The 17,636-nt window shown below is 40.1% G+C and overlaps 1 protein-coding gene across 1 annotated transcript in view; it reads left to right on the top strand.

Annotated features, from left to right (window-relative positions):
• ptprua (protein tyrosine phosphatase receptor type Ua) overlaps positions 1–17,636 on the top strand; it is a 172,129-nt gene that overhangs the window by 81,020 nt on the left and 73,473 nt on the right. Inside the window, 2 exon segments of the mRNA XM_051078931.1 lie at positions 6,220–6,491; positions 16,532–16,613. Coding sequence (XP_050934888.1) covers positions 6,220–6,491; positions 16,532–16,613 — 354 coding nt within the window.

Genomic DNA, 17,636 nt, shown 5'->3' on the forward strand with positions numbered 1-17,636 from the left:
ATAGCCAGTTGACAGTTTATTAGGTACACCTTGCTAAAACTAATACAGTCTCGTAAAGCAATTATGCACTAGGTCCTTCCGTCATGCAGGTTGTGGTTCAGTTTTTGTTGAAACTGTTTTAGAGAGGTATTTGTTTCAACCTTATGATTATTTTGGAGGAATTAATTTATTGTGCTGTTAAACTGTATTTTGTTACACCTAGAGATTTTTCTATCATTTAGCCTGGCTTCAGTGGTATAAATGGGGAACTTGGTTTGAAAAGCCTGAAGACCTTCTCGATGCTTTATTGTGAAAATTGTGAGTTTTTGTTGGAACTGAGTGTCTGTAGGTTCTTGGCAAATTTCAATGTTTTGCCATGGAAAAGGATGTTTTTATAACTCAGATACACAATGTACAATCTGCCCCAAACTTCACATGACTGAGAAGAGTCCCAGCCTGAAGACACCTACTTGGGTCTTGCACATGGGTGTGGCAAAATGTCTTGATTAGCGCCACCTACCAAATTTCAACAAAGCAGCCTTTATTTCTAGTTATACTTGAAATATGAAGTGATACATAATGTGCAATACATCAGTGAATCTCAATCTCAAAATCTGATTCTTTCATTACTGTACTATGCTCTTTTCCACCTCAGCCTGATCGTGTTGCAGCTCCTCTCCTTAAAGTTAGATGGGCTCTATGCATCCCGCAGCATTAGCCAGTTCAAAATTAGCATGTGTGCTTGTGAAATATTATTTGGACGTGATAGCCTGGTAGTGACTGAGTTCAGACAGTGAGGCTGGAAAAATACACAGGTTCACTAAGCTTTGACGCTAATAATCATTAGCAAGCAGAAGTCACTTAGCAGCTTTTTATTTTTATCCTGTGCTTAGCATTGATATAAAATCTTCTGTCCCTCTAAAAATGACAAATGCTGCCAGCAATACATCATATCAGCTGTCACTAATTAATATTAAGTCAGTAACTTGATGACAGGCCTAAATTAAACTTGGCTGTTGTCGATTTATGTGCACTCTGCACGCCACTGTCAGTACTTGTCAAAGATAGTTTATGAGCGAAGAACCTTCTACTCTGTAACACCACTGTGAAACCACAAGTGAATTCACCGTTTCTTTAGTTCCAACAAAGTGAGTTTTTAGTGGATTATGTCATGTGACTGTTGGAGGTGGCATTCTCCCAACTGAACTTTGATTTATATCTGTGGATAAATTATTTGATTAGTGATTGTAGATTTTATATTTATGAATGATGGCCTTTACTATGGGTGAAGAGGCTTAAGAAAATAAGGTGTTTGAGATTGACTACTCTACAGTTGTGTTATTTCAATGTGTCAGATACACAGGCTATTTAATTCAACATTGCAGCAACATGAAAATAAACATTGGCACATACCCAATATTAATGAACTTCGATTGGGAAAAGGGCCTAAAAACTAGGATATCCCTAGGTATTAGAGAAAACTCACATTCCATCTGTTACCAAGTAGCCTATGTATTGCTTATTTTGGTCTGGACTACTGGAAATGAATTAGAGGTGCAGCAATTAGTTGATTCATCGATTACTTTATAGCAAAAATGTCAAAGATTTGACAGTTCCATACTCTCAAATGTCAGAATTTACTGCTTCTCTTGGTCTTACTTTATCTGACTGATGATCAGATAAAAGACAAAGATAGAAGGCACTGTCTTCTTACAGCAGACCAAATGATTGAATGAGAAAATAATTGGCACATTAAACAATAATGAATAGAGTTGTTAGTTGCAGCCCTGCAATGAATTTATTCAATTTCTCTGGGTAGATAAAAGTTCTCACTCACCATGGAACAGTTATTCTGTTGACTGAGTAAAGCTTTGAAGTAAAAAAATAACAAGGATAAAAACTAGATCTTTATAATTGAACAGAAAATGAAGATGTACTGTTGACACATTTGAGTTCTTAGATCAGTTGAAAACCAGATGTTTCACATCGTGCAAAGAGGCGTTGCAGGTGGTGTAGAGGATCCTAAAATTGCAGCTGTCTTGATGTCATGAGAGTACCATTGCTGATGTCAGCATGACATCACAGCAAGTCTGGATGAAGTCAGGTCAGGTAGAAATCTGACCGGCACATGTTATCACCAATCAGACAAGCTTACATATTGCATGCAAAATGGCATCATGGTATCTTTAAATGTCCATATAGGAAAAGCTGTTTACTTGTCTTGTTCATCACTCTTTCAACCACTAGATGGCTTCCCTTGGTTCAAAGAAGACTGTAGCTATCAATACAAAGATACTGTAGAAGCTATGTCTTTATTTAAGTTGCTAAATAGGATGATTTGCTCAAAGATATTTGTATATTATGTGGAAAACAGTATTACTGTAGCTGAGGCTATGTTTCCTCACTGTCTCCTCATTCTTCCCAATGCAATCCTGTCATAAGGACAGCTGGAGACTTGCCCTCCAACAATGAGGGGGTCCAACTCTCATAGCTGAAGGAAAAGCAATTTACCCACAGAGCCCCCCACACCCACCACCCACCCCCGAGAACTCGCACATCAAAGCAGCAGCGGTGGTTGGGCGGGGGAGGAGGTGGCGGGGTGGTGGACTAAGCCAGAGCCTGCCCCGCTTCGCCCGCGAGCAGGTGAGGAAGAGAAAAAATATTAGCGTTGTCCAAGAATACAGCCGGATCTCAAAGGACAGCAGCTGCTTGTTATCACAGGATATTTCTGGCAGTTTGACGTCTCATCCATGCTTTTGGGGCAGGGAAGATGGAGCTGAGGGAGGGAATGGACAGTGTTCAGGGAGGCTTTGTGATATGCATTTTAAATCTCTTTATATCCAGGCTGTATGTGGATCTGACCTGGCTTCTGACCTGTTTCTTTTTTTTTCTGGATGAAAGAAATCAGAAGTCCCTCTGTAACTGTGAATGAGCAGACAGGACACACTCCAGGCTACACATGTAACCAGACTCCTGGTGACTTGCTTTTGCATACCAAATGATGCAACTGTATCATGGAAAATTACTTGATAACACACAAACCGCACATAGTATAATTGAGTTCATTTCACATTTGCCTTTGCCTAAATAAATAGCTGCACTCAGAGGATAATTTCTTATTTCAGAGCACATTAAAGAGTAAAAAGACTCTCTAGTTTGTTACCAGTACACTACACTCTAAAATCTAAAATAACACCACCAATTACTTCCTGGAATGATGAAAATGAGTCCACACGTCACCTGTTAATGAAACACTTTCACCAATTTTTTTTTCCTTGATGCTTGGTTTTTGCCTTTACTTGAAAATTGAAAACAGATGCTGAATCTTTGCGTATAAATGAATGCTATTTATGTCTTCGAGGCTGTTTGCATTTTAAAGAATTTGGTTGAAGAGGAGCTGTTGGAGGGAGAGGATTAGGAGATAGAAGAACTGGGGGTGAAAAATGAGGAAGAGGAAGAAGAAATAAGGAGAAAAAACACAAGATGATGATAAAAGGAGGAGGAATGATGGGGGAGCTGAATGAAGAAGCCACTTCTCACTCTTGGGAAGGTCAGCTCGGGGTTTGCTTTTTGGCCTGTAAACTGTGTGTGTGTGTGTGTGTGTGAGAGAGAGAGAGAAAGAGAGAGAGAAGTGTGTGTGTGTGTGTGTGTGTTGTGTGTGTGCATGCTGATATGTGTCCTGGATGTCAGCGTGTGAGTATTACAGCCATCTCTCTGGTTTAAGCATTCCCTTGGTTGCCATTATGGCCTAATAACCGTGTCAGTATGATTAATGCAGGAGGCAGGGCTCTGATTGCACTCTCGCTCAACTACAGTACCTAGGCAACTACACAACCCACGATCCCGCTGTCTGTGCTCGTCCGCCCCGGCCATTTCAAACGCTTTGCACTGGATGTGAAGGTTATACGTGCACTTAGCTCTCGCTCACCCCCCCTGTTGGCAGCAGTGAAGAGTCAGTCTGATGATGATTGGGAAATTAGAAGTTAGGGAGGAAACTATGTGATCCCCAAGGCCACTTTAAGCAGACCAAGGTAATAAACACAGACAGCTTACTGCCAGTCTTTTTTTCTCCTTGTGTTTATCTTCATCGCTGTTCAGCAGTTGTTCCTTGATAGGTTACAATGACACAGCATTTCAAAAGCATCTTGGGACATATGTTTATAATGTTCCAGGTGGTTGAAGGATCATTTAAGTCAAAACTAGTTACGGCAGCTGATTTCAAACTTTATGTCTGACAACCCAAATTTAAAGAGATAACACTTAAACGATTCTGTCTGTCAATGACATTTCCATGATCTTATCTGTGATTGTGTTTTCATTAAAACTTTTCAAACATTGTAGTAAAATAAAATGGGAATCGGTTTATGTCTCCTACGTCACCTACCTTCATGTGAATACTTGATATGGCGCATTAATATTTGTATACATTATCACATTTCATGCTGTTTGCTTTTTATTTTATGAAAGAGTCTGAGCCTTTCATATTTTTTATGAGTGATGGTGATATAGATGGGGGTAAGGTGCAGCATGGGTGGGGTGTAACTGAAAAATTTCTTCCCATTGGGCTGATATTTGATATTTCAGCTTCAGTCTGTTTTTTAAATCTAACTTCTGGCACCTCTGATCATGTTTTGAAGTCTTCAAAAAGTGTTTCTCATCTGCGATTGTGGTTTGGATAGTTTTTTCATAGTAGAGTGCCAGTTTGCACCAGTTAATAGCACCACCACAGGTGGGTATGTCGTTGGATCCGAAAGTTTGTGGGTTTGATTATAATCCCCAGACTGTGTTTACATTCTTTCATTCACTGGGTGATATAAACAGTGGGTTATGTCTATACTTACAGAACTAGAGTCACATCCAAGTAAGGTTTCTTTTCCCTCGTCTCATTGCTGAATAAACGACTACTGCTGTGCAGTCGTTGTGTTTATTTCCTTTCATTCACTGCAACACAGAGCAGCGATTATAGCATAGAACATTTGAAGTGGAGATGGCTTTGCTGGATATGTGGTATTTAAAAAATGCAGATTTCTGAGCCTTTTTTCAGCTCGCTTCATGTTGCCCTCCAACACTTACATTTGCAGTCAGCAGGGACGACTGCAGAAAAACCGTTTTCCTCTAAGTTAGTCAGAACAACTAATAGCAGCTGGTTAACATTTGTGTATTGGTGATCTTTAATGCTGGGACCATGATCTGACTACAGATGTTGTATTGTTGTATTGTCAACAACAACAAACAAGCGTTGGGCATGACACTTGTATCCCTGACATTTTATTGTGTCATGGTGGAACATAATTGATTCAGAGTTGCCAAAATTATTGCTTGGTTTCTATTCCCTTTTTGGTAACATTTGTAATCCATCCTCATGTTGCCATGGTTATTGACATTCAGGCCCGTCCTATCCATTCATCTTTGCCTTTACTAAAGGAGAGGTTTTTTTAATTTGGATTTTGATGTCATGGACAAAAATCATGTAGTAACTTGTAAAATTTTGTTTGTTTATTCATTTTTAAATAGGAATCTAATTGTTGCAAATCTCCCGTTTATTTTCCCATTCTCCACTGTGGCACTGCTCTCTTGGCCAGGGGGATTTCTGCCATGCTGCGGGGATGACAGAGCCAACAGTGACTCTGTGAACCTAAGTCCAAAATGAAAGCCCAATCTGACACCCAGCACTGCAGCTTTGAACACACCAGATCTGAGGCAGCGCTGCAAAACTGATGGAAGCCCTGTGAAAGCAGGGAGAGGCAGAGACAGACCAAATACAGACAAATAGCCAGAGAGGATCGTGCGGATATTCTGGGTAACAACCTTGAGCCTGTCAACTTTGGCTCTCAGGCTCTTTTTCGGGATTTAAAAATAAAAAGAAAGCAGTTGAAAACTAACATGACATGTCTATCCCAGGCTGAGGTGTTACAGGTGAAGCCCAAAGAATTGCATCTTGTTATTTTTTATATCTCAGGTCACTCAGGTCTGTCTGGCAGTTGAAAATGCTGAAATGGCTGCTATGTGTGAATTGTATAGGTACAGCGGCTGCTGTTTAGAAAAAGTAGAGTCTTTCTTTTCACACAAGGTCATTCCATTTTATCAGAACTAAACTTTCAAACAGCTCTTTATCTTTTCCTGTCATCTCAGTAAGCTGTCCGTGTTTGCCAATAATATTTCAGCAGTAAAATGAGCTCTATTTGAATTGATACTTGAGAAAAAGTACATATAATCGTCTAACCTGTCTTTCTCCTCTAGGGTCCTTCATGATGGTTAATTCGTCGCAGCATTTCGGAGGCCAGCGGGCTCAGCTACTCTTGCTCCCACTCAGCGAGAACGACACCCACTGCATCCAGTTCAGCTACTTCCTCTACAGCCGTGATGGCCACAGCCCAGGGGACCTGCAGGTCTACATTCGGGTCAACGGAGGCCCCAAGGGAAGTGCTGTGTGGAATATCTCGGGCTCCCAGGGGCGCCAGTGGCACCAGGTGGAGCTTGCCGTCAGCACTTTCTGGCCCAGTGAATACCAGGTAAGAGTCTGTAGACAATTATATGAGGATAGTTTTTAATCAAGTTTTCAGGCTTTAAGATCAGCCAGTATTGGCAGTAATCTGGGACTTCTGCCATCACACTGAATTCTTCCAGATACAGTGCTCTATAGTGCTAATGTAGCATTTTTTCAGAGATGAAACCTGGCAGGTAATTACAGATTTGTAAATTGGATACAAACAGTGTAGAAGCTCACATGTATCCACCACTTTTGTCCAGAGCCCAAAAATGGTTAAAAAAAAAAAAAAAAAGAAACAAAGGAAAAAGTAAACTGACAAATGATCTCATTATTTAAGATTTTATTTTAGGTACAAACAACATTTGTACCTCAAGCCCGTTTGATTTAGCAATGTTCCTTTATGTAATGAGTATACATTTGACATAGACATTGGAGTGCAGACACTTTCAGTTAAAGGGGCACACCACAGACTTCACCCATGAAAATCAACTTTATTCTTCACGGGGACTACTACTATAATTGCCTTGAAGAGACAGGATCGAAGGAAAGAGTTGCATTATGTGAAATGTACTATTCGCTGTGTTTGGAGCTTAACCCATACTAGAGACTACAAGTCAGGATATCTTGGCCTGTGCTGCTTTTATTTTAGTCATTAGTTCACCTATTTTATGGAATATATAATATTTAACTGACACACTGATTGACAGAAAATTAATTGAATCTTTTCCTTGTCAGTTTTACCTTTATCAATATAAAATGAACATATTGATCAGTAATCAAAAGATAACTGATACATGAATAAATAATGAATGTAGTTAGTCAATAGTTGCAACTCTTATCGGTGAGTTGCTAGCTATGATATGATGGATAGTGATGCTAACTGATAAAAATAATTACATACAGTACATAATGAAGCTGATGCAGATTAGAGCTGGATAAAAAAAACAACCAAAAAAAATCAATTTTCTGATTAATCACAATTTGTTTTAATGATCAAATATACATTTTTAAAATCCCAACACTGATCTTTGAATTTATGGCTTTTCTCAGTAAACATGTAAACCTGCACTAAGTGCTATGTACATGCGATTGTCTGATTTTCCTGATTGTCAAAGACTGAAGAATCAGCCAGTCTTAAGCTTTGTCCCAAGCTGTAGTCTTGCAATTTATGCAATTGTGATATAATAATGATAATAATAATACGTCAAATTTCTATAGCGCTTTTCAAGACACTCAAAGATGCTTAACAATATAAAAAAAGAAAACAGAAACAGTAAAAAGAAATAAGTAGATTAAATAAAGTGACTGTTATAACTATGCAAATGCCAGGTTGAACAGGTGGGTCTTGATTAGTGATTTGAAGGTCTATAATGAGTCTGAGTTCCTGATGTGTTGTGGAAGGGAATTCCAGAGGGTACGGGCAGCGGCAGTGAAGGCTCGGTCCCCCAAGGTTCAGTGCTTGGTTCTGGTGATGGGGGTCAGGAGGTTGGAATCAGCAGATCAGAGACAGCGGGAGGGGGAAAGAGATAAGAGGGGGCAAGGTTATTGAGGGCTTTGTAGGTGATGAGGGGGAGTTGCACCGGGAGCCAGTGGAGCTGTTGGAGGATGGGGGTAATGTGGTCTCTGGAGCGAGTGCAGGTGAGTAACCAGGTAGCTGAAGTTTGCAGTTTTTGGAGGTCAGTAGTATTGAACAAATATATTTTTGTAATATCATCATGCTAAATTCAGCCATATTGCTCAGCCCCAATAAATATTATCTTTCCCTTCACTGAAAACTTGAGGTGCCATAGCTGCTCTGTGGTCAAATACTGAACCATGGCCACTGTCAGCCTCAGTAGTGCTATTATCATCCTTCCTATCATTCAATCCACATGCTATAGTTAGCAAATTGCAGCTGTGTCATATATCACAGTGGCTCAATAGATGTATAATTACACTGGGCATGTGTTTGCCTTGTATCTTTATTTATTAGTCAATTTACCTGTGTGCTGCAGTGTAATCAATAGCTCCATTTGATGCCTGTATTGTCGGTGCTGCATTATTAGCACTGTTGTGTAGCTTGTAAGATTCTGATGACTGGATGCAGCCCTGCCTCACCTCATTACGGCCGATAATTTATCCCCTAATGCTCTCTTTCTTCCCGCCAAGCGTGCCGCCTCCCACAATCCCCCCCGCCACACCCCAAAACAGTCGTTAATGAGAAGGCAATGGCTGGTGTAAGGGATTGTGGGAGCGTGGGTCCACCGAACAGTCGATTGACCTCAATTCCATGCGACCCTCAGTGCGGGGGAGCGGGCCGGGTGTTTGCTTCCATAACCTTGGCGCACTCTGGGCCCAATCTCAATAAATCAAGAGCCAGTTAATGAGATTAGAGGGCTGCACAGATCAATGAGGACAGCCTGCGCTTTACCATCCTCAGCTCTCCTGTCCTGAGCGACTCTCACAAACAGCCAAACTGATTTAAAGTAATGATTTTCTTCCCTCCTGTGTGGACATTTGAAGTTTGTCTGCCACGCACCACGGCAGAGGAGGAGGCTGAGGCAGGGGGAGAGTGCTGTCAGAGGGGGGAGCTGAGGTGTACAATCAGACAAGTCGGTCTGGGCGGGGAGTTTGCTTAGCGCTGCAGTGTTTACCATTTGGAAAGGCGTGCATAAGCAATGTAATCTACTACTTTGGTAATGTATGTCCAGGCTGCCTGATTGATGAGAAGGTGCTGTTCTCTAAAGTCTTCCTGCTGGGCATGTAGACACAGGACAGATTGCATTATTTGTCCTATAAACTTGAATGATCAGCAGCAGGTAATGAAGCAGGTAAAGCTGTGCAGATGAGTGAAGAGGCTTAAACACAGGCCTGAAGGAACAAGTGTGTCTGTCTGCTGGATGAAGAGAGACACGGAGTGAGTCTAGAGTGAGGCTCGGTGCCTCTTTTAAAGTGTTCCCCTCACTTCTTTTTTTTGCCATGGGAACGCTCCCCCTCTCCTCACCAGCTCCCACTGTTATGACTCAAAGCTCAGCACAGGCCCCACAGGGCTCCACTCATCCATCCAGTCCCATCGATAAAGATCATTGTCCAGCACTGCCAGCCAACAGATCAGCCCCTGCAGGCCACTAAGGAGCAATCCACACAGGGAGAGGACTACCACTTCAGAGAGCTTGGGGGTTTGGCAGAGAAAGTGTGTGTATGTGTGGGTGGCTGCTGGAGGTAGTGGTGGTTAGAGATTAAATAAAAAAAAAATAAATAAATAAAATCTAGTAATCAGTGAGCATCAACACCCCCTCAGGAAAGACCAAATGCTACAGAGATGTGTTGGACTGTGATCAGAGGTGTGGGGTATTCTGCATTCAGACTTTCACTGATATGAGATTTTAACATTCAATGCTAGTATTTTTGGATTCCAGATGTCCATTGTTGATAACATATTTTGTGCTAATAACTTAGAACATTTTCTGGTTCATCCAGCATTTTAGTGATGGAAGGGTGGAAGGGAGTCTTAGACAAGATGAAAGTAAAACATATGCATCATATCAGCCAGAACTTTTGGGAACTGTGTGGGTTAGCAACTGTGAAAGACAGATATTATTATATATATAGATATTGGCCCACTGGTCAACTTATCCATTAAAGTGGCTCTCCAATGATTTAGTGCTACACTTGCATAAGGCTCATGGGACTCACAAGAGGCAGATTTTAAAAAAAAGAATGGATAAAACTGATGCAGCAGAGGCTGAGATATCCAAAGTCAAAGCCCCTAAATGCTGGATCCACAACACAACCAATATCACCTTCTGCTTAGACCCCCTGCCTCTTTCATATGAGCATGTCCTTCAAACTCTGTATTGCCAGTTTGTAACAAAAGTTTTTGATTTGTACTTTCCAAGATAACCCTGATAACATCATAGGGGGTTATTTTCTCTGGCTTGACAAAGGTCCTCTCGAGCCACAGAAGAAATATAGAATTGTTTTCTCAGCTGACTGATAGTCTCCACGATGAGTGAACTGACCTTTACATTGACAATTCACCTTAAGTGCTGCAGCCGTAAGGTAGTGCTTAACTTTATCACTAGCTGACTATTAGCTAACACTTTAGCACTTTGTCATACACATTCCTCCTGCCTGTCAAAACTTGGTACCTACATTACCCAGCTAGTAGTGCCTAATGTAGCCTTGAGCTGCTAACCTCAAACATACATAAGGAGGTGTCTACAGAAGTTACAAAATGCTTTATACAACTTTTTTTCATATATGCAGTTGAATTGGAATTTACCCTTTTGAACATTTTTTTTAAAAGAGCATAGCAACAAATTTAGTGACTTTGGAAAGGCATTAGCTACTTTCCCTTACAGAGTGTCCAGAACTACAGGAATTTACATTCCTCCCTGTTCACTTGTCTGGATTGACAGCTGCATTGAGTTAGTGGAAGAGAACAGACGTCTTCAATCAACCATGAAACATGAATGAGCTGCACACGTGCATGTCAGTCAAGCAACAGGACATATGCAGCATATATTTTCTGTTTTTTAAACTGTGTTTGATTTCATACTGTTAAATAGGTTTTATCAGCTGGACATCTTGTCAGACAAATCTTGCCAAAACAAACATTATATATGAATCATTGTGTAGCGATGTCACATATAAAATTTATGACATCATCTTAGCAAATTCAACATGGCTTATTTCTGCATGCAGGCTCACACTTTGAATTGAAAATAGCTGTTACACTGATACTTCACTTTGTCCCGCTGCACAGTAACACCTTTTAAACTTGCACTGTCTGACTGGATCAGAGTGTGTCATCTGACCTGAGTTCATGACCTTAAGCAGTGTCAGCCAAGCAGTGTCTTGGAGGACATTTCAGTTGGAGAAAGGAGACTGTCAGGGCTTTGAAGGACAGAAGAGAAAACGGATCAGACTGGTTCACTTTTTCCCTGTCAGCTTGGTTTTGGAAAGTACAGTCAGTGTTAAAGAGGTGCTGTTTTGGAAATGCTGGCTTCTCACCTATTACTGTTTCTTACTGCTGCTCCAGGTCCTTCTTTTCTCCCTCAACACTTTGTCCTCCTTATCCTGCTATCTTAATTCACAGGGCATCTCACTATTACTATTATCTTTCCTATCGCTCTCTCTTTTGTTCCCTCATTTCATTGCTTTTTCTACTATTATACTATTATATTATATTATATTCTACTATTATTATTATTATCTTGTTAAATTATTCACTTATTTACTTTGCTTGGAATATTGCTGACTAAAGTTAGAATCCTTAAGACCTTAATGTACTCAAACTCTCGCATGTGGACGCGGGACAGTGAAGGATAGACCTAAAAGATATTTTTTCAGCATTTTTTTGTCAGCTGAATAGAACTATTTCTCTGACAGAATGTTATTGGTGGTGAGGCTCAGGGAGGACTCATCCCATGACTTCTGTATTTCAAAATCCTGGTGTCCCGCTGCCAATATAAAAAGAGGGTTTTTAACTTTCTTTCTGATATTAAATTTTTATGTATCAGTTTCATGATATTTTCTGTAATGTACATGATTACGTACTATATAATTTCGCAGATTAAATAGTTGGGAAAAGTAGCACACACAAACACACACAGTCACAAAAAGAAAACCTCCAGCAGCCACACTGCTGTGGAAACACTGTACACCTCACTGTATTTCCTCAGCCTGCAGAGAGAAGACAGCAGGCCCAATTGCATGCCATACATTTCAATGTTTTACTGCCACAATCCCAATATGGATCAATAGTGTTGGTCTCATTCTAGCTGAAGAAATCAATTAACAGAACATTGTTGCAATTTTCGTTCAACTCAAACGACTGCATGTACATCGTTAAATTAATTAAAGTCCTCATGAAGATTGATGGTGTCCACGCATCAATTTAGAGCTTTATCATTAGTGCACATACATAAATAATTTCTGCGGCACTGTAATGAAAAACAAAAAGCTAAAAATATTAATTACCGTGGATGTCTTGTTTTTAATGCAATCCCTTTTACTGCCAGCACTCTTGATTTTATGTATTCACTGTGTGGCCTCCTGGGATGCAGTATGGATTTTGTTACTCTACACTATCAATTCTCCAGCATTGAATTTTATGAGCCAAACAAGATGCTGCAGGAGGTGCATATTAAAATGCTCGCATACGTTCCACATCAAATGGGACTGTCCAGCTGTTTCCGTCTTCTTAACTGTCTGCAGTTGCTGTTGTTGTGCCAGAGCTTCCTGATCCTGATTTCTTTCTTGTGTCATTTCCTTTGGTCGCTGACAGTGACACAGCACTCCATCCTGGGAGATGGCACCCTGCTGCTCGCAGTAAACCAAACCATACTTCACAGATTGTGCCTTAGCAATGTTACAAGCCTCTTTTTTGTCAGCTGTTTTTTTTTTTTTTTTTTTTGGTTGGTTTTTTTTTTTCATAATAAAAGCCTGAGAGAGACTGAGACAGGCTGGAGAATGACATCACCTTGAACTGGATACTCTCAATTGGACAAATCCATCTCTTATATTGTTTGCAGAAATAGATTTTCCTCCGTGCCTACTTGTGTGAGTATTGGAAAAGGGTGAAACTTTGCTATCAAATATTAAAGATGCTATCAGCCTCCGTCATGACAAACAGTATCGCTGTGGCTTAAGCTTCCACCATCCACTTTCTATGTCCTCCACCAATGCAAGGAGCTCCACTGTCTTTTCCCCCACTATTTTCCCCTCGATACATCTTTGTCCTTTTTATGATGGCCCTGGGAACTTCATGCACTGCAACATAAGAAAACACATGCAAATAAACAAAATATGAAAATGAAGAGAGCCAATGCACATTGACAGACAAAAAATACTGCAGAGAACACAGGCGAATAAAGAAACACTCGCCCAACACTTCTGCAGCAACACTCCCCACACACACAGACAACAAAAACACACACTGAGCCTGTAGATAAGGAAAATAAACGCAAAATCCATTGATAATATATTTTCCACAGTTACATTTTGCTTCTATTTTTGTCTCATGATGAACAAACCATTATGATAGACAAGTAAAAACATAAGGCCATTTCTGCTGCCTAAGCACAGAGGAAACTCGACAGTGAATATACTTTTTATTAAGTTGAAAAAAATTTAATATTCAGAAAGTAATTTCATGTTATCCTAAACCACAATTATAGATTAAGATTATAAAAGCATTTGCACTGTCACAAATTCTGCTGGCAATGAAATGAATAAAATACTGCTGTAACCACCATTCACTGTCTCTGTCTCTGTTAGAAGTCATGTTTTAAACCCAGAGTGACCCACTTTCTACTGTCTTTGACATAATTATCATGGAAATTAACTTGAAAAGTAATTTTACTGATATATTAAAAATGGTGCTCTGTTACTCTTTCTTCCCAATTCATTCTGAACTAAACGAACTGAAACAACATGTTGTCTGGTCCCTGTCAGAATCCTGTAGGAATGAGGACTCTTGGTAGATTTTTGACCTCATCTCATTCACTTGGCAACTTGGCTGTGGAGCCTAGGTTTCTATGGTAACAATATCTGTCAATGGTTTTGGAAAATAAACTAATAATTTAAGTTTATTTTAGTTTTAACATTCAGACTGCATGATTCAGATATTATTGCAGCGTATATGGTGTGTAAAATTTTAAGGCTAACAGACTGCATCACATCCCCTGGAAACTTGCTTTTGTAACTTAGTTTTAAAAAAAATAAATCTTTGCAACTTGCAATGTCTTTGAGGTGTGTTTTTCTATTAAGTTGCCTTGTATGTGTTTGGTTGCGTTGCCTGTGTTGGTTAGGGGTGTGATTCTGAAGCCAAGACTGAAACCGTGATACACGGGTCCATAATTTTGTATTGCGATACAGGAAGATGGAGCCATGATGCCCCCCCAATATTTTATTCCACAATTAACACTAAATCATAAATTATTATTCTATTTAAAGTTAGGGCCTACTCTACATTTTATAAATATTGCACAGTAGACCAATTTTATTGTCTTCCATGGCATGTGACTATTTTGATCCAACATTTTTATACCCCCTAGTACTGGCAGCACATTTTCTTATGCTGCTGTTGTAAATTGGTTGCTAAATTTACTCATGTTTTTTTATCAGCTGTAGTGTGTCAAGCTCTCAGGGCTACCATAGCTTCTCCCGTCAGACTATCCTTATCCTGCACTGAGCAAATTGTATCATTTGCAGATCCCTGGTTTGTATATACAAACTGCAAGGGGATCCCACTGTAGTCATTTGTTTAATAGCCTGTGTTTGCATGTGCACAGCTATTGGATGCCAAGTGTTATCCCTCAGCGTCTGGCACAGTCATACTCAAACACGCTTTTCTATAAGTGAGGGCAATGCGGAGGAGCTTAATGATGGCTCAAAGTGCGGAGCTGAGTGAATCGATGGTGGTGGGTGCGTTGACGCGTGATGAATTGAAGAGTTAATCGGTCAGACGTCTCTAATGGCCCGACATAGGAATGAAAAATAAAAATAAATTAGTGGAAAGAAAGCCTTAGTCTGTATCCATCTGCCAAGGCCTTTTGTGGTATTGATTGGCCCTAGGCACTTAAAGCCTGATGTATTGTCAACATTGCAATCCATTGCCCGTCTGAGTGCACAGTCACAGTCTGACTTCCACTTGGCTTTGGTATAGATAACTAGGGGTAGTATGAGTGAGTGAATATCTCTGACTACCACAAATGCATTCACACACACACACACACACACACACACACACACACGTCTAACATAGTGTACAGCTACAGCTTTCATCTTTCCGGCCGTTAATGCACTCAGCACTCAAGTTCAGAGTTTGTCGCGCTGCAGTAAAAAGTAAAGAGTTGCTTGTAGAGGGAATGATTTGGGCTCTGCTGACTGTAATTACTACTTGGAAACCTAGAATGACTTTGTTGCACTCTGGGAGGCCTCGTGATTCACTGTAAGGCTCTGCATGCACCCGTCTCATTTAGATGAGTGAGTGAATATTTAAGCTGTGTTTAAGGACTCCTGCAGCTGCCGTATGGATTGATAAAGGGGACAGTTGAGTAGGAGAGAGGGATTTATTCATGCACCACGCACTGTGGGGCTTGATAAGGTAAAATATCTCACATTTACAATAAGTCTAGTCAAATAACCCCAAAACCTTGAAAATTCCCCAAACGGTACACAGTGCAGAGTGAATGTTTTCAGACACTGCCATGTTTGTTCATTTTGAGCAATGGTTCTGTCAGCAGTTTTAATCATACATTTGGTTCCCAGCTGGATAAACATATTTTTAATAAAGGGTTTTATATGTTTAGAAAGGTTTTCTATATGTAGTCCAATAACACAAATTTGCCTCAAGGGGCTATTTAACCCTCTGTGCTTAGACGCTTCATTCAGATAAGATTAAGAACAAAACCTCTTAGAAGGAAAAAAGAACGGAGGAAATATTAGGATAAGTTAATGATCAGGATCATAACAACTGGGCTCATAACAACTGAGATTTGCGTGTTGACAAATGTTTTATTGCAAGAAAAGTAGATTGAAAATGTGTATCTCCATGCCTACAATCCACATTAGGAATATACAGTACAATATATTTAGCAGTCCAAGCTGTTTATGAACATTGACACCACTGAGATCACTGCACATAGCTGAAACCTCTATCCTGTGGTTGCCTTGCATTCAGAGCTCTTCAGGCCTGTTTTGGTAGCAGAAATTGGATTCATTACCTCCTTTATCATAGTTTGCCCATGTGATCTGTATGACCTTTAGAGTACAAAATAGTGGCTCTAGTGAGCACTTGTTTTTTTTTTTTTTAAATTCTGAAGGACTGAAAAGATTCTGCCCATAACTAATTTTACTGTAGAAACATACCTCACAACAGAATTAAAACTTTTTAGTAACAATATTAAATTTTACCCTGGAGATTGATTCACAGGGGATTTAATGAAAAATCTGTGCATTTCTGTTCTCAACAGGCCTTTGGACCCGATCCCCTTAATTTCCTAAACTGTCGATTTTCTTGCCACTCAAGATGTAATGGTCTGTAGTCATTTAAATTATCCATTGTCTCCACAGGTCATCTTTGAAGCGACTGTTTCCGAGGAGCGACAGGGCTACATTGCCTTGGACGACATTGTGCTGCTCAATTACCCTTGTTGTAAGTAACACACCCTGCACTGCTTATAGCCTACATGCTGACCTTTACCGAGCCAGAGGAAAGTGTCCAGCAGCACAACACAAGCCAGAAAGCTCAACACTTTCCTTGAGGTAATTGAAGACTATGGGGTAACTGAAGGTACATGTACATGGTACCTGTCTGAGCATCAGAGCCACACTAACACAGCAGGAGGCTTCTCTTTTGTCCTGGCAGAATGGCTGACCTTTTCCTCTGATCGCTATGCTCCCAACTGAGTGCTTTTAAAACTAACGTGATGTTACAGACAGGAAAAGGACAGCTAGTAGTTGTACTTTGATCCTCTCTGGTACTTTTTTCTTTGTCATTACTGGGATATCAAGGGTTTGGAGCTTTATGAATCCTGGTAGAGTTACATTATGTTCTGTTCTGTTACATTTACCATTATACCCCCCATATACTTTTTGTACACTGGCTCTGTATAGATGGCACCATCATCAGACCCTTTTCTTTCACTGATTGTGTTTGCAAGGTAACATAAGGTAAATCTGATTGGTCTGCCTGGAAGTAGAGGTCATTGAAAATCTCCACTGACCCATACTGACATCTAAGACAAGCTCACATGAAGCCACAAAAGTAAATAATGAGAATTAATTTCAACTGAAAATGGGGTCATTATTGGCTTAGTATTAAATAGTAGGTTTATCCATTTGACAGTTAGCATGTAGACCAATTATTGTTTCCCAGATAGATAGATACACATTTTTCTCAGGAGTTAATAGTGACCAAAACAGAGGTAAAAAGAGAGAGAGAGAGAATTCATGGACTAAATTCGTCATCTGTGCAATTGTAATAGACAATTGTTGTGCTTTTAGCTTGTCCTACTGCTTGTCTGCACCTGTTAGCAGAAATCAATTCATGCAGCTTACATAACTGTCATATGTCAGTTATCTGCAGCTTCAGCTGTCAGTACTGACATTGTATTGTTGTTCAGAATGTAGTATTTCTGTAAATGTGTCTGCTTAGAGCACATTGCTTCTGTGTGAA

The sequence above is a fragment of the Lates calcarifer genome, linkage group LG3 (genome assembly GCF_001640805.2).
Source record: "Lates calcarifer isolate ASB-BC8 linkage group LG3, TLL_Latcal_v3, whole genome shotgun sequence".
Lineage (NCBI taxonomy): Eukaryota > Metazoa > Chordata > Actinopteri > Centropomidae > Lates > Lates calcarifer.